This window comes from Ictidomys tridecemlineatus, assembly GCF_052094955.1.
Source record: "Ictidomys tridecemlineatus isolate mIctTri1 chromosome 12 unlocalized genomic scaffold, mIctTri1.hap1 SUPER_12_unloc_7, whole genome shotgun sequence".
Taxonomy (NCBI): Eukaryota; Metazoa; Chordata; class Mammalia; order Rodentia; family Sciuridae; genus Ictidomys; species Ictidomys tridecemlineatus.
In genome coordinates, this window is record NW_027520965.1 from 290,026 (window position 1) to 307,969 (window position 17,944).

Sequence of the window (17,944 nt, forward strand, 5' to 3'; positions counted from 1 at the left end):
CTTAATGCAAAACAAAGTACAAATTTAAAAATAAAGCTCAATAGTCATGAGTAGCATTTCATTACTAATGCTTTAAAATATACACTGAAAAAAGGAAATATTTGCTTAATTCAATATTTATCCTAACTTTTATCAAATGCTTCCCTACTGCCATACCCCAATACCTTTGTGACTATAAATGAATCATTCCTTTGGGTTACTCAACACACATTCAAATTCTACATGCAAATGGGGACCATTTCCACAAGCATTTATGAGGACCCGTACTTATTCTAGCAATTTGATTATTGCAGAAAATATTTTTAAATTTGTAAGTCTCTCTTTGGAAAATTTCTTCCAGGAGTATCATATAAATCCCTGAAGAAAAATGATTCTATTAAGTTAAGCCCTATTTTGAAACAAAAATAGTTTACCCAATGTTCCTACCTACCTAATCCATGTTTTCAACAATACTTGTCCATTGAAAACAATACTTGTTCATGTACGAAATATAATCCATCCTTGAAAAACAGTAATTTCCACTACTGAAGACATGTAAGAGCAAAGACTTTCTTAGAATATACATTATTATTTAGTATTGGTGGCATTTTTCCAGGAAAAGTTAAAAAAAAAAAAGAACCTATGAATTAAAATGTATTAGCTGAGTGCAGTAGCACATGCCTGTAATTTCAGTGACTTGGGAGTCTGAGGCAGGAGGACTGCAAGTTTGGGGCCAGCCTCAGCAACTTGGCGAGGTTCTAAGCAACTTAGCAAGGGGCCCTGTCTCAAAGTAAAAATAAAAAAGGGGTGGGGACATAGCTCAGTGGTAAAGCACTCCCAAGTTCAATCCCTGGTACGAAACCAAACAAAAAACAATAAGGATATTAGTTGTACAATATTCTTGCATAATTTACCATTAATGAGTATCACACTTTGAAGTTAAACAAAAGATCAAGATTTATATATTCAATAAAAATTTCTTTGAATCATTTCACTAGCAGAAAACTGTCTCAACTCCTTTACAAACCACACCTGCATGGCTGAGGCTGTAGCTCAGGGGTAGATCACCTACCCGGCTAGGCCAGGTCTGATCCCTGCTCTGCATAAATAAACAAGACCCCACAACTTCATTTTTCTATCCCACCTGCCACTTATCTATGCACAGGCCTAGAATGGATGTGCGCCCCTTCAAGTCTAAGCCAAGAGGAAGAAGTGTGATAGTGCTCCCCCTACCTCAGCTAGAACACTGCCTAACTCACCTGAATAACTTGGTACATATGACATTCAGAAACTAATTATAAAATTTTACCCCTTGTTAAGATTTATCAACACTAAAGCCACTTTAAAAAACCTTTAGAACAGGTAACTTTAATAATAGGCTCTCACATAACTACTGCTTGTAAATCATAATTCCTTATTTAAACAGACTGAGCCTTTAGAAACATTCTCCTTACATTAGGTTCCCGTCTTCTCTACTTACCTTAAATGTAAGGTCCCCAACTTGCTGAGCAGTAAAATCTCCAAGAGCAATGTATTTTCTACTTGTTTGTTTAGGAGATTCATTTTCTTGTTCCTCTTCCTCTTCCTCTTCTGATTCTTCTTCCTCTCCACCACTTTCTTCCATTTTGTCATCATCCTGATCTTCCTCTGTCAGTAAGCACATCAGTTCTACAAAAAGCATTTGTATGAGGAGATCTCTTGAAAAAACATGCGAATACAAACCCAGTTGGAGCAGAACCTCTGTACCTTGAAGAACTGTTCCATTTTTGGAGCTGGCCAAAAAAAAAAGCAATGAAAGGAAAGTACAACTTATGGTTCCCACAACCGTGCTGAGCACACGTGACCTGAAGGACTGAGGGTGGACAAGGAGCGAGGCCTGTGCTACAAGAGCACCCCACCCACGGCCTGGGTCCCCCATTCAGGACACGCTGCTTGAGCGCTCTCACACAGTGCTTGAAACACAAGTGGGGGTTTTGATTCTGGCTCTCTCTCTTCTGTGGGTGACCTTCTTGTAAGCTCTCCCTTTCTCATAAATAAAGTTGAGATAACAACAGAATCTGACTCCTAAGGTTGTCATGAGGATCAGGTGAGTGACAATCCGTAAAGTGTTTAGAACAATGTCTGCCTGCAGTGAGTTTTTATTTGCACAGATTTTATAGTTGTTTGTGGTGGAAAAGTTAAATAAAATATCAGCTATTCTGACATTCTTAATGCTAGAATTCAGTAAAAATTCTAGAATCTTCGAGTCAATATTCTTAGCATTTTTCCCACAGTGTAAAAAGCTGGGGAACAGCATTTGAAGGGTCTAAATAATTGATATTTTGTTGCTCCCTACAAATTGGGTTTGTTTATATCTACAAGTCTTTTGTAATTTGTAAGAGAGATTATTAACATTCTCTCCAGCAGAAAAACAATTATGTGTTTACTTCAAATTTTTAAAAAACATTTATAAGAAAGGGGACCCTGTCAGTAGATACTTGAAGTCATTTTCCTTACCCATCATCACTGACACTCAGGGCGTCATCCTAGTTGTTTAACACTTGTTTACGTAGCTTCTCGCACCTCTGTTTTGCTTTCCCAACTACATCTTGAGTAATCTGAGGGCAAAGACTAGGACGTGCACATCTTTACATCTCTCTTGGGATTTGACGTGTCCTATCATGTACAATAACTGCTCATTATTCAGACCATTGTGGTCATTTCTTCATATCTATGCTGTTATAGCATATATTTATTTCAGAATCAAATGTAAAAATGATAGCAACATAATATCTGAAAGAAAGGAATGAAGGCAAGAAGATGGCATACTCAGTTCTATGTTCTCTGCTTGTGGTCACAGCAAGCGCCTGCAGCTGTTGAGTGAGCATGTCCAGAAAATTCTGCTCCTCCTCCTTTCTCTGATTATAGTTCCTGACAGGTGTAGACTCATTCGCCTAGGAGAGAATATTTCATTGAAAAATGAATTTTAGTCTTGCTTCATATTCTTTTTTTTTTTAAATTTATTTTTTTATTGGTTTTTCACAACATTACAAAGCTCTTGACATATCATATTTCATACATTAGATTGAAGACATCAAAAGGAAGAGAATTGTCCCATACCCAGCAATGAGCAAGGAACCACTTTGAAGCTTTTTCCCAAATATTCCAACCATGCCATTGTCTCTGAATAATAAAATAATAAAAGTTTTTGGTGTGTAAAAAAAAATGAATTTTAGTTTCCTAATTACATTCATTTTAAAAAAATAATAATAAAAACCACAGTAAGTGCTGTAGGACAAAATAAAGACTAGTGTGAGATTATACTTACCTTAGGGAAATACATCAGAGTTACAAGAAACTTAGTTAAGTAATTGAGTTGGAATGCAAGCCAAATGAAAACACAAAACCACATGGTCTTGTTTTCGTTTTGTTTCTTGCTGAGCACTGCAGACACTCTAGAGTCAGACCCTCAGGGGACAGGGTCTGACAGGATATTGGCTCCAGAGTCAAAAAGGAGAGGGCTGGTCCCAGGTTCTGCTGCTTACTGACAGAGACATTGTTTCTTCACCTTTGAAGGCTGTTTTCCCATCTGTGAAATGGGTTAACTAGGTTTTCAAACTCGGGGCGAGCCTGCCTCCTGCGTTGAAAAGTTCTGTGTCACTGCAGAAATGCAGAAGAGACACTCAGATGCAGTAATAAGGATTCAGACACAGGCAGGGGACACTTTCAGGTGACTTCCACTTGCTCCATGAGCCTCTAGCCCTAGACACGTGCCCATACAAAAAAAAAAAAAAGTCCTGAAGGAATGGCCAAGGGTAAATCTGGCTCCTCCAATCTGGCAGTCATTGCTGTGAGAGCCACCACAGAGACCAGACTTCCTTCCACTCACCCAGGGCTAGACTGTACCCACAGTGGGATTAAAATCAAAAGGGCTCCAAACTGCCCCTCATCTAAGTTATACAATGCACACATTTGAAAGGCAGTGTCTGGGTTTCTGGGTCCTTAATGCTGAAGAGCTCAGCAGGGCTGGAGGTTCTCTTCTGCTCTGAAGCACACCTGGGAGACCATGCCCCCACTTAGCACCTCTGGGTTGGGCTTTATTTCTAATGCAAACCCAGGAACTTACCGACTCCAATTCATTCTTCTTAGTGAAAATATATATATATAAAGTTTTTTTTCTAATATGATTCACATAATACTTACTTTTCTTAGCTTTTGAAGAACATGTTTATTCTCATCTATTGCCTGTTTTAACTGGATACATCTAAATTTTAAAAAAGAAAGAAAATATAATGATTTTTCTGTTGTCACAATTAGAAAGCTATTTAAAAAAAGCATTCAATCACTAAGCAGGCAAGGCCATTGGCTACTGTTAAGAATAATGTTTAAAAATCCACATGCAAAAACCTTTGTACCCATTGCTTTAGATGATCCAAGGGGTGCTCCAAGGCCCTGGGCAGGAAAACCAGGCTCAGAAATGTCAGGGACCTGGGGCCTCAGTCTCCTGAGTCTAAAATGAGGAGGGGCTCTGGGTTCTAAGACACCTCCCCAGCTCTACAGTTGCCAAGGCCAAGGAACTGAACATGAGACACAACTGACCCCCACCACAGCTGTATAAGTCTCCCAACAAGCCCGACTCCAGGCAGAGAAAATAAGGTTCTAAAAAGAACCACAGTGGGTCCCTGGGAGGGCAGCAGGGAGGGCAGGTGGGCACCCGGACTCCGAGTGCCCACTCGGACTAGTGGCAGTGGCTGCCTCTTCCTGCCACTGCCACTGCCACTACACACCCCTTTTGAACGGGCTCTCGGGACAGGTGCAATGCTTTGGGCTACAAAGACAGCTCATATATCTCAGTTTAAGTCTCAGACACCCAGAGAAGAGATACAAAAAATGACCAAAAATGGGGTACAACTGATGACAGGGGAGTTTTCCTTCTTTTTCTTGATATTAAGGATTGAATCCAGGAGCACTGAACCACAGAGCCACATCCCCAGCCCTTTTCTGCATTTTATTTAGAGACAGGGTGTCCCTGAGTTGCTTGGAGACTCACTAAGTTGCTCAGGCTGCCTCTGAACTCATGATCCTCCTGCCTCAGCCTCCTAAGCCACTGAGATCACAGGTGTGTGCCGTGGCACCCAGAGGAGTTTTCAAACATCAAATCTTTTTTTACTATTCGGAGCCCTGGCTTTTCTCTCACTCTCTGAAAAGTGACTTCTGTATTATTGGAGCTGTTTTTCTCTTACAGATGTGAGTGAAATGACATAAAGTAACATAAAAGGGAAAAGGGGTAGGAGTCAAAAGTCCTTTGTGAAATGGGCAGAAAAAGAGAAATGGCAACATGAAACTGGTTGACCCTGCCAGGTGCCTGCCCCAAACCCTCCTCTGGCTTCCTCTATCCTGTGACCTGCCCTCTGTTGGCACCTCTGTTCTCAGCCTCCACTGCAGGTGGTGGGGGGACACCTGGGCTGGCCAACAGAACATAAAAGAGCATGCTCAGGATGCCCATTGCCCCCAGCCTCTACAGCAAGGCATTAAGAAACCCCCTCCCCTTCCTGCTCTTAAATACTGCCCCCTAAGGACTTTGCAATTCTGAGGACAGACATCATCAACAAGCTGAGGCTGGCAGAATAGACAGAATGTCACCAACTGCTGGTCTTGGGACATCAGGAGCCACTGACCCACCCGGGAGAATCCAGCAGCAGAGTTTTGTCAGATGAGACTTAGTAAAGCTGCTTATTTTGACAGATGTCCTGTTGAATGAAAGAACTCAGAAATCTCACTTGAGAGCCAGAGTGCAAAATGATTTTTTTATAATACACAATCCAAGAAAATAATTACAATTATCTCCTTCATATCTATAAAATTATCAAATCCTCAAACAGCCCAGATACTTAAGATTCCTGGTTCAGGATAAAAACCAAGCACACACCCATCTTCGCTGCCTCCTGAAACCAAACAAAAAATGACTAAAGTGTTTTCGATGGTAATAACCCCAAACAGCAAAGAATGGGAAAGGATCATGGGCCAGCAAGAGAGGGCAACAAATTTCTGCTTCATGGAAAAAACAGAAGCATGTTCTTTTATCAAGTGACACTCTTATCAAGTGTCACACAGGCACAAGGGACACCTGGCAGAACACTCCAGGATCATGAAGGTCTGTCTAGGATGCACATGGGTGCACGTTTAGGGAAATCAATCTTAAAGCCATCAGGGGTCTTTGTATTACTCGGGGAAAGAGCAAAGATTCTCATTAAGTTTACATTTAGTTAAGGCTCTTTTGTAATAAAGGTAGTAACTTTTAAAGTTTATTTACAGAAATCCTCAGCCTGTTAGCTCTCTTATCTCACCTTCTGTTTTCCCACTGAACCAGAAGATTCTTCTTAAAATAATAATAATAATAATAATAATAAATGATTTGGGGAGAATCATAATTACAAAAGAACTTTCCAGCACACCTATTCCTGCACTGAAGGCTCCTCAGACTAAAGGCTGGATCCTGACCCCATGATGAGCCCTGTCCACCTGCAAAGAACTTGATTTGCATTCAGCATATGGTGCTAACAGGAAAGACACCAAGATATGCCACAGTGGAAGAACCCGAGAAAGGGCTCTAGAATAACCAACCCAGGCTCACATTCTCAAATAAAAATGAATAGTAAAGGGCCACCAGATTAAATAAAGAAAACCAGCAAATAAGGATAAAATGTAAAATTAATAAATAAATAAATAGGAATCCGAGCAACAAGGAAGCAAAGACAATTCAAAGAACAGAAGAAAACTTCAAAACAAACCTAAGCATGGAAGGAGAAAATCTGAAAGCAAGAATATGATAGTATAAAAAAAAAGACTGAAAACAAGAAAAAACACTAGTAAATGAACAACATGATCAGTAAAATAAAACATTCATAGAAGTTATAAAAATTTTTGTTAGTGTTTTATTTGGAATGTCTGATGGACTTAATTGTGGCTGCTACAAAAAATACTGTCAGTATTTGTTACCTAATCCTCAATTACAATTCCATTTAGGAGGGAAAAAAAAAGTCAAGAGAAACTCCCAGGCATAAGAAAAAGACAAGCAACAAAAGTATTCATGAGAGGTTTAGAAACCTAGACAATCTATCCAAGATATTCAATACCCGACTAAAAGATGTTTCAGAAAAAATAAATAAATGGAAGTAAAGAAGTGATCTTTAGTAAAATAAAATTTCCCAGAGCTCATGAGAAATATATGAGTTTTCAAAGTGAAACTATCCACTCGGTGCTAAACAGATAAAAACAATGCCAAAATATATTCTGCTAAAATTTCAAAACACCAAGGCTGAAAAGTCAACAGGCTAATTATTAAGGAACGATAATTGGACTTACCAGCATCACTGCATGCAAAGAAAACTCAACAATGCCTTCAAAAGTTTTAGTAGCAATTATTTTAAATTCTATAACCAGCTAACTATTAATCAAACATAAGGGCAAAATGACATTTTCAGACTTGCAAACATCAGTGTGAATTTTTAAGGGACTGTGAAGGGATCATTTTATTCACAAGCTAACTATGGCTTAAAAATACGTATTATTGCCAGGCGGAGTGTCACACATCTACAATCCCAGAAACTCCAGAGGCTGAGGAGGAGGATTGAAAGTCTGAGGCCAGCCAGGGCAACTTAACAAGTCCTTGTCACAGAAGAAAAAAATAAAAAGGACGAGGGATGTAACCATGTGGCAAAGGGGCCTGGGTTCAATCTCTTTTCCCCATAAACACTTAATATTTTTTATTTTGAGAGAGAGAGAGAGAGAGAGAGAGAGAGAGAGAGAGAGAGAGAGAGAGAAAATGAATTTTTAATATTTATTTTTTAGTTTTTGGTGGACACAACATCTTTATTTTATTTTTATGTGGTGTTGAGGATCCAACCCAGCGCACCAGGCATGCCAGGCAAGCATGCTACCGCTTGAGCCACATCCCCAGCCCCAACGCTTAATATTTTTTAAAAGAAAATTCAAAACTTAGCTTTCCCCAGGGCTTCAAATATAGTCTGTATATATTATTTTGTTTTTAAATCTAGCAAAGCAAGCACAATTACCTTTATTATTTTCTTCACTATTATTAATTAACTTAATTTGAAATAATTCCTTAAAAAATCAATCCTGCCAATAATGGTAAATTAAATTCCATTTGACATTTTAAAAATTATTTATATTTTACTTTTCCTTTAGGCACTTTGAATTGCTGGCTTAAGTAAAACTTTTCCAAATACTTCTAATAAATAATTTAAGTTAATAGAAAGAATCTCATGCTCTTTTCTTTTCTTCCCCATGGTCTTATTACTTAAGTATTTACTATTTATCTCCTGGTGCCCCTTCTCATGTTCTTCTGAATGCTATAGAGTCTTTAAATACCCCCAAATTTGCAGATTTACTTAATGATGTTCTGAACTTAATGCAAAAGTGTTAACAGTCTAGTTCAGTTTAGTTCGTTATGTCTATTTAATGTTAAAATTTCCCAGGGATTAAAACCAGAAACTACTTACTCATATAGAGAACACAGTATCTTTTCAAGAAAATTAAATGTCATTATCCCAAGCAAAGACAAATTGCTTCTAGCAAGATTTCTGATCATTTCTGGGCTACATGAGCCAAGGGCCTAGGGTAATTCTGCGTGAGCCACCACAGTGCATTCTGAGCAGATTTTAGTTGCTGCACAATAGCAACAAGCCCACAACCACTAGGTGTAGCTGGTTCCTTCTAGACCTTCATGACATCACCCTGCAATCCTTCCATTTGGTTGTAATGGACTAAACCCTGCACCTCTGAGGTTCTCAAGTGCTCTCCCTTGCTTCAGGAATTCTGCATTTCTTAGCCACCTTAAAACATTTTCATAGGCTCCCAACTTTAGTGTCTTAAAGCCAAGTAATGCTATATGCATTAACTAACTGCTGTGAGCCTTGATTTTGTTATTTATGTTAATAAGTACCTATGGTATTATTGAAAAAATTTAAGAAAAAGTTTAAGGAGTACAGACTATAATGCCCGGCACACACAGGGTATAAAATAAATGAAGGGTACTTCTTTTTAATATTTACTATTCTTTATTTGATCTTATCATTTCAAATTAAGACCAGGTAGATTTAGATAATGATAGGAAATATTTAAAAGTACATTTTAGAAAATCTTATTCACTGTTACCTCAATATTATCTACCATTATTATTTTGTCTTTCGGGTGAAACAGAGATAAATAAAAAGAAAAAGCAAGAAAGGAAGGGAAAGAGGGCAAGAAAGTCTCAAACAACTTCTGTGCCTTAAATCCAACTCATTGAGATATAAGCTTAGTCCCGAGAAAACCCAATAATTGAGCATACTTTACCTTTGGTAAATATCTCAACTTTTATTAGGTTCTAGAGCTTCTTTCAATCAGCTCTCAGAAAGCAGACTATCAACCTACGGCAAACGAAGACAGTTTAAAACATCATATTAAGTTATGGTTCTTACATTTCAGTTATGTCTATTTACTTTTCTCCCCTTATGAAATAAACACTTTTAGGCATACAATAAAGTCGAAAGAATTTTATAGCAAATACCTATATGCTACTACCTCGATTCTACTGTTCACATTTTACCCTACTTATTTAGTCTATCTATCCATCAACCCACTTTATTTTTATGCATTTTGAAGTCAACCGCAGTCACCAATACACTGCCCCCTAAATAATGTGCTATAGGTACCACTAAGAGAGCTGAATATTTGATGTAAAACATACAAAGACATGCACAAACCTAAAGGGTATATCTGCTGCATTTTGACAAACGTGTGTTTATAACTGAAACCTCATAGAAGAACTCCAATGTCCTTTCTAGTAAATTTCATCCCATTCCTCCTGAGACAAACTTGTCTTGATTTTTGTCCACCCTAAATTTTGCCTGCTCTTGAACTTTTACATAAATGAACTTGTACAGTATGAACTCTTGTCTACATGAACCATGTAATGTTATGCTTCCACACTGTTGTATCATAAGTTTATTCCTTATTACCAAATAGTATTCATTGCATCGAATGTTACATGACTTTGTCCTGACTTCCTGTGTTACTAAAGACTACTTGCATCTTTTTCAATGTACCCTTCCAAAAAGGCACATCTTTCTTTGGTTTCTTTTCTGCAGATTATGTGCAAAAGATAGAGTAGATAAAAAAGTAAATTCCACTAGCTTCTTCTCTGTCCTTATTATTTGGCATCCACCTGAGTTATTTACAAAATTCACACACTCAGTGACCCAAATAGGAAGATGATTCCTTGTCCCATGGATACCATGCTGGAAATTTATTCCACTTTCTTTTTTTTTTTTTTTTGAGTGAGAGAGAGAGAAAAAAAATTTAATATTTATTTTTTACTTTTCGGTGGACACAACATCTTTATTTTATTTTTATGTGGTGCTGAGGATAGAACCCAGCGCCCCCAGCGCATGCCAGGTGAGCACATTAGTGCTTGAGCCACATCCCCAGCCCCGTCCACTTTCTTTTCAGGTCTCTTTTATGGATACAAGAAAGAATGAGCTAATACTATTAAAACGTCCTTTCCAGATATTCAAGGTATCAAGTGGTTCCTGAATCAATTTGTCCCCAAGTTGAATAATTTTGTAATCATCTTTTATTTTTGCTTTACTAACTGCTTTTATAGTTTACTTTTGAAAAATTTCCTGGTTCTCTTAATGTCCTACTAAATTTAAAATTAAGTGCAGAACCACAGTAAGTTACCAGTAAGTAAGTCAATACTCCATCAAGTTTTATTTTTCATTTCTACCAGGAGACAATTTTGCTTTTGCTGTACCACTGTGATTCCAATACAAAGTCACTTAAATATTTATGTGCCAAATTCTTTGGTACATTTTAAAATTTATTTTTTTTAATTCTTTTTAGGTACCAGGGATTGAACTCAGGGGCACATGACCCCGGCCCTATTTTGTATTTTATTTAGAGACAGTCTCACTGAGTTGTATAGCACCTCATTTTTGCTGAGGCTGGCTTTGAAGTCACCATCCTCCTGCCTCAGCCTCCAGAGCTGCTGGGATTACAGGCCTGCATCACCATGCCTGGCTTATTTTTAACTGATATAAAATAATTTTATTTAGAGTAAAAATCTTGGCAATAGATCCTTTTTACAAAATAAAATTAGCAAACTGATAAAGAATCAAAAAAAATGAACCTATTAATTGCTATTTACTTTATTTTTCTCGCAAGGTAATAGACCTGGGATGAAATGGCACACACCTATAATCCCAGCTACTATGGAGGCTAAGGCAGGAGGATCACAAGTTCAAGGCCAGCCCCAACAATTTAGCCAGACTCTGTGTCACAATAAAAAATGAAAAGGGCTAGGGATGTGGCTCACTGGTGGAGCACTTACATGCCTAGCATGCACAAGGCCCCAGACTTATCCCCAGTGCCACAAAAACAAATAAATAATAAAAGAGCTGGGATGTGGCTCAGTGATAGGGCACACCTGGGTTCAATCTCAGTACTGGAAAAAAAAAAGGCATAGGCATTCGGTGTACTTAAAAATGAGAAAAAACACTACTCCCAGCATTCCACCACAGAATTACCATTTCAGCATGTTTTCTTTTATATCTTTTTCATGTACTATATATAGAAAAACGTCATTAAGATACCTTTTATTCCGTTTTGGTTTTGTTAACTTGCCATTTGATCACAAATATTTTCCCTAACACATTAACATTTAATAAAAGTTTAGTAATAGTATTATTATATTCCATCATTCCCCTATTCCTTCTCATTAAAGTGTATCATTTTTTCTATTAAGCAACAATGAGACCAGTACTTTTACTATCTATCAATCTCTGTCCCAATGTTTCATTATTACATAGGGCAGGTTTCTGGAACTCCACTACCCAGCCTGGGCGCATGCACATGGGCTACACCTCCATCACAGTGCTTTCCAGAAAGCTGAACCTGACACCCTGGAGCAGCGAGCCTAGGTGCCAGGCCGGTCACGCCTTCCCCAAGACTGAGAGTGGCCATTTTCACAGTCTTTGGGAGAGTTCATCTCCTTTGCCACTGGTTTATCTTTTAAGTTAACTTTCATGCTGACATCACTTGTGTGTCCTCTAGTTAACGTCCCTGCTCGCCCTCCAGGTCCTGCAGTCCTGACACATTAGGACTCTTCCTGAGGCTTGGGCCCCAAGAGCGGTGGCTCCAGGGACAGGGACCCCGGAAAGCGCGGAGCGGGCGTGGGTAGGGCAGCTCCAGCGCAGCCCTGGGCTGCAGACCCTGCGGCTGGGGGCCGTCAGGGCGGGGGACGCGGTCTGTCCTGGACGGTCGGGAGGTTCCGTGGCTGGCCCGACTGGGCGCAGCGCGGGCTGGAGCGGGGTTTCGCGCGGGGTTTAGCGTGGGCTGGAGCGGGGTTTGGCGCGGGGAGGTCGCGGGTGCGGAGCATTTGGGTCGGACGCCGGCTCCCAGGGAGTGGGGTCCCTGGGAGGAAAGCGCCGCGGCGCCCCGCGCCCCCTCGCCCACCCCGCGGTGCGCCCGGCCCCACCGTACCTGCTGCTTCAGGCCAGGTCCAGCTTCTTCTGCGTCGTCGTCAGCTTGTCCTGCAGCCTCTGCTTCCTCCAGTCCAGGTTGCGCCTCCTTAGCTGGTTCGCCTGCCAGCCGAGGAGCACTCCGGAGGCGAAAGCCACCAGCATCGACACCTGCAGCGTCCTTTCCGACACGTCCGCCATCGCGGCCGCCGGCGTGCACCACGGCCTATGGCGCTGCGCGAGGGTCAAGCAACGTTGTGTTCACAGCGGGCACCGGGCGAAGAGCCGGCGGAGCAGCAGCTTGGGCAGGGCGTCCTGCTGGGTGTGTCAGCAACAGGTCGGCCTTCTCCAGAGACCTTCCCAGCGCTTGGAGAGCCCGTCTGCACCCCTCTGAGCCCTCCACAGTGTCCCATCTATCATTAATCAGATGTTTTTTTGCACTATTAGCTGACATTGGTGTCTTGCCAAGTGTAAGCTCAGCACCTCTTTATTTTTGCTCAGCAATAGAATTTGAACCACGTGTGCAACTTAAAATCCTCTGGTAACTCGTTTCTTTAAAAATAAGTACAAGCAGATAAAATTGTTTTTAATAATATATCTTATCATTTCAACATCAGTTTGGAAATTATTTAAGAGATTTCTGGTTTTCGTATTGTCTTTGAAACTTGATGTATATCTTTACAATTAACATCAATCATACTTTTTAAACACTGAGTTTTCAGTGGAGATATGTGATCTGTATCTAATTTTATAAAATTTACAGTTGAAAAAGAAGTCTCATTTACTTACACAAAAATTTTTTTTCCTGAAACTGAGTTTACTATGGGTTTTTAAATTAAATTGATCATTAGATTTCTTTAAATTGAAAATGAAGTTCTTAGGGCTGGGGCTGGGGCTGGGGCCCAGTGGAAGCGCTCTTGCCCAGCGTGTGTGAGGCACAGGGTTTGATTCTAAGCACTGCATAAAAAATAAATAAAATAAAGGTCTGTCAACAACCAAAAAAAAAAAATTTAAAAAGAAAATGAAGTTCTTTTGTCACACTAGCCACGCTATGCCAGAGCTAACAGGAGACAGAATTGTTGAGATGAGGGGCACACACACGTCTAATGATACAGGTCTGTGATCCTGCGTGTCCCACTTCCTGGTGTTCAGGCACTTAAGTGTGCAGATCCAGAGACTTGCTTATAACTAATAGAATAAAGCAAAGGTGATACGGTGTTACCTATGATTGCTTTATGTTACATTGAAGACTTTCCTTACAGCTTGATGAAGAGGGTGGAAGTGTTGAAGGAGTTGACATCAAAGAACTGTGAGTGACCCCTGGGAATGGCGGGGTGCTCCAAGCTAACAGCTAGATCCTTTATCCTACAATCACAAATAAACCAGCTGTCTGCAACCTGAATGAGCTTGGAAGCACATTTTCCTCACTGGGGCCTCCAGATGAAAACACAGCCTGGCACCTTAGTTGCAGCCTTGTGAAACTTTTAACAGAGGACCTAGCTAAAGACTCCTGGCCCATGGAAAGTGTGAGAGAATAAGGGTGTATTGTTTTAAGTTGCAAAGTTTGCAACAATGTGTTACACAGTGTGGGAAAACACTTTCCCACTCTGGTTTTCAGTACCAACCACCTCTTATGCAGACGCTCAGTACTTCAGACATCAGATGTGGGAGAAGCCCCACACACCAACCAGTTCTGCAGTGAACACCAGCAGTTGAATGTCCTCCAATTCTATCTGAAAATAGTGTCAGATACTACAAGTTGAGAGCTCAGAATCACAAGATTCTGACCACACCCCACCCCCTTCAAATTGCCAGTTTCAAGTGGTAGGTTGTCACTTATACTTCCCACAGGTATAAATCAGGAGTTCCCACAGCCCTGTCCTCGGGTTTGATTTGTTTGCTCACAAAACTCAAGGAAACACTTTACTCATGTTTCCCATTAGTGTCATCTCATCTCTTAGCTCACCCTGTTGTGTTTTCAGGACAGAGCCGACCTCCGCTACCGCCCTGGGTCCAAGCAGTCCTGGCCTCTTACCTGAGGGGCTGCAACAGCCCCCACCGGCTTTCAGAGCTTCTCTTCCTGTCCTCCATGTTCTATTCCCCACACAGCAACCAGAGCAGGTGGGCCTGCAGGGAAGAAGGTGGATCATGTCACTGCTCTACTCAAACCCTGGAGTGTAGAAGCCTCTGTGGTGGCCCCGAGGGCTCTGTGTGACCAGCTTCCCTAGCCTTATCTCTCAAGAGCCTGCTCACTGTGACCTGAACTGGTGGAGAATGTTCACAGGGTGGGACCCTGCCGTTCTTCTTCTTCTAGATACTCCCTGGCTCGTTTCCCCATCTCCTATAAGTTTTTTTTTAATCAACTTTCACCTCTTTATGAAGCTATCAGACTAGGTAAAAACTCAAACTCAAAACTAACTAACTAACTAAATAAGTCACTCACAAACTCAGCCATTCCCACTCTTGGTGTTCCTGATCCCCATGGTCCTTTTCTGTCTCCCTCTAGTCCTGGCTCCCTGACACATACAGCATGATTTACTTATTACATTTACAGTGCAGTGCCTCCGGCCCTCCCCGCCACCTAGAATATAAGCCACTTGAGAGCAAGGATTTTCGTCTCCACTGTGCACCATGAATCCTAAGTGCTTAGAACAGGGACTGGCAGATAACTGACACACAGTGAATATTTGATGTTGATGACAGTAGGGAGTGGTCATCTGTACCTTCTGGGTGAATGGCTAAATTAAATCAGTCTCTCCTCTCAGGTCCTCCCTCCCCACCATCCTCCTCTTCCTTCCCTCTTCCTCTTCCTCTTCTTCCTCTCTGCAGTGCTGGGCATGGAACCCAGGACTTCCCACTGACTAGGCACGCATTCTGCCACTGAGCTGTGTACCTCCAGCTCAGAACTGAATTTTGAATGATAAGTAGGTTAATCGGAAGAAAACATGAAATTTCTCCTTAATTAAGTTTTCTCACTTATAAAACAAAAAGTTTGGTATGATGTGTTAATTTTAAGTCATTTTGGAGTCTTTTTCTGAGACTGTGTACCTGGGCCACTAGTGGTGTTCAAATTTGAACCTCATTTGGAATTCTGGCCTCATCCCTAAGATGCCTTGGGCTAAAAATAGGCAGATCCTGGACACAGGAGCCTTAGACCTACAGAGCCAGCCAGACTATGCAATGCCCTTATTTTAACATGAGGAAACTGGGGTCATATTCAGAGAGCTGCTGGGAAGAGACAAAGATCTACAATCTTAAAATCCCTCTTAAGAAGCCAACATGTCCCCAGCTTGAATCTTTGTATTTTTTTCACCTTGGAAAATTGTTTCAGTAGGACATTTTAGTGGATTTGATAATGGCAAACTGGTTTTGAGGTGAATATTAAATTTGGATTAATAATAGGCTGAATAGTCAAATGTCATGAGTTAATTGATTACAGGGTGTCTTTTGAAGGATACATTAATTGCTGCTGTTGAGTTTGCTGTTTGAAGCACTTACCAAGGGAAAAGACATTATCATGTACCATACTGAACCTTTGCTGCTTATGTAAATTTATTTAAAGTCTATAAATGACGTTACCTTCCTCTGCAACTCCCAGGCCCTGACCAGTAAAGTGGTCACTTTATACTTCAATGTGCCCACAAAACATGAATCTGTGATCTGATTAAAACAGAGCATTCGCCTTCTATTAATCCAGTCCCTGTCGCTAATAACACAGTACCAGAGTGGAGGAGTATAAAGAGGAGAGGTTTGTTTCCTAGGTCTACATCAGGGGCAAGGGCAGCAGCTGAGGATGGTCTTCTTGCTGCAGAGTCCCGAGCCAGGGCAGAGCTTCACATGGCGAGAACCACAAGTGTAAGGATGGGTATCCTCCGAAATCTCCACTCCCCTCCCTTTATAAAGTCACCTGTATCCAATCATGGGGACTTCACTGGAGTGAATTTATTTAATTCTAATCACCTCCCAAATATTTCATTTCTAAACACCATAGGTTTTTTTTTCATCTTTTTATTTGCATTTTTGAATATATTTTTAATTTATTGGTTCTTTTTAGTCATACATGACAGCAGAATCCATTTTGATATAATTATATAAGCATTTATTGAGTACATTTTATTCACAGAAAAACAAACTTTAAGCTACAAATCCCAGATTATACAGCAGGAAGAAATTTTCTTCGTTTTCCACACTGATGGAAAGGTTCATGCTAAATGTAAAAAAGCCCTATAATTATATTCACAACATTTCATGTGATTGTTCATAATACTAATACAATTATGTAAGAATCAATATGTTTGAGGTTAAGCATAATAATAATGAAAAATGCAAAATCTAAGAGAAATTACATCAAAGCCTTTGTTATATCAAATAAAAAATGCAAATTTGTTACTAAGCACATAGACAAATGGCAAAATATATTTATATAGTAAAATATATATGTCTTCAAGTTAGACAATGCTACAGTAATGTTGGAGTGGTCGGACTGTAGTTTGAAGTCTGAAGTTTGCAGCTCTGCACATGGATTTTTGGCATTCACCATAGTGTTTGATTGACCTGGTAAAGGCTCTCTTTCCCATTCCTGTCAGAGGAGAAGTCAAAAGCAATTTGCATTTCTATTGCAGGGACAGCCTTATATTTTCACTGTCTTGCTTCAGGGTTCTGTCCATTTGTTCAGAGGAACCTTGACAATCTTGAAATCCTGCAAATAGCATGCTGGTCCACTCATGGCAATGGGCTGGCAACAGGAAATAGTAGAAACTGTGGGTGCCTTTGTAGGACAGGTACAAGTCGGAAGGTCAAAGAGACAACTAAGTTCAGGGTCAAGCTGCATGGTGAGTGTCCAGGTGTCCAGTGGTCTGGGCAGGTCAGGATATCCCTTCTAAAGTGAAAACCACCATGGCTCTTTCAAAAACGGCCTACCTGGAGCAAGTCCGTTCACCTAGCTACAATCCTGGGTCTATGAAATACAATTACTCCTCATTCCTCCCGAGTCTGTGAATTTGACAACCTGCTAAAACGTATGTGCAACTCCAAAACCCATACCCGCAGTACTCAATTCTCATAGCGCTTTTGCAAGAATTTGCAGACATCTGCAGAACTGCCAAGCCTTGGGTCCTTTCACATTCACACCCCCAGCTGAGGTCATTCAAAGTGGTACTCTGACTTTTTGCTTCAGTTCTCACTTGCTACAAACAAGTGTCCTTTTCTATTGAGTCCACGATTTTTTTTTTGCATGTTTGCTTTTTTTTTCTTGGAGATTTTGCTGTTTCAATTGGCCCCAAGCAAGCACTGAAGTGCGGTGTCGTGTTCCTAAGAGCAAGATCTGGGACTTACCTGTGGGGAAAATATGCTAGGTAAGCTTCACTGGGGCAGGAGATACAGTGCTGTCAGCTGTGAGTTAAGTGAGGGAAACAGAAGTGCACATTGAACAGGGCTGCAGCCTGACCAGTGGGTGAAAATGTGAT

General features: G+C 40.5%; 1 protein-coding gene across 1 annotated transcript; it reads right to left on the bottom strand.

Annotated features, from left to right (window-relative positions):
• Positions 1-9,316: 9,316 nt before the first annotated feature.
• Positions 9,317-12,728, bottom strand: LOC144372357 (mitoregulin-like). Its single transcript, XM_078035760.1, has 2 exons — positions 12,502-12,728; positions 9,317-9,389 (listed from the first exon to the last, which is right to left on the bottom strand). Exon 1 carries the CDS (start codon positions 12,678-12,680, stop codon positions 12,510-12,512), a length of 171 nt encoding a protein of 56 aa, XP_077891886.1. The 5' UTR covers positions 12,681-12,728; the 3' UTR covers positions 9,317-9,389; positions 12,502-12,509.
• Positions 12,729-17,944: the final 5,216 nt, after the last annotated feature.

Excerpts from the sequence above, each read along its gene's own strand:
- LOC144372357 (XM_078035760.1), bottom strand. The coding sequence starts at position 12,680 with ATGGCGGACGTGTCGGAAAGGACGCTGCAGGTGTCGATGCTGGTGGCT.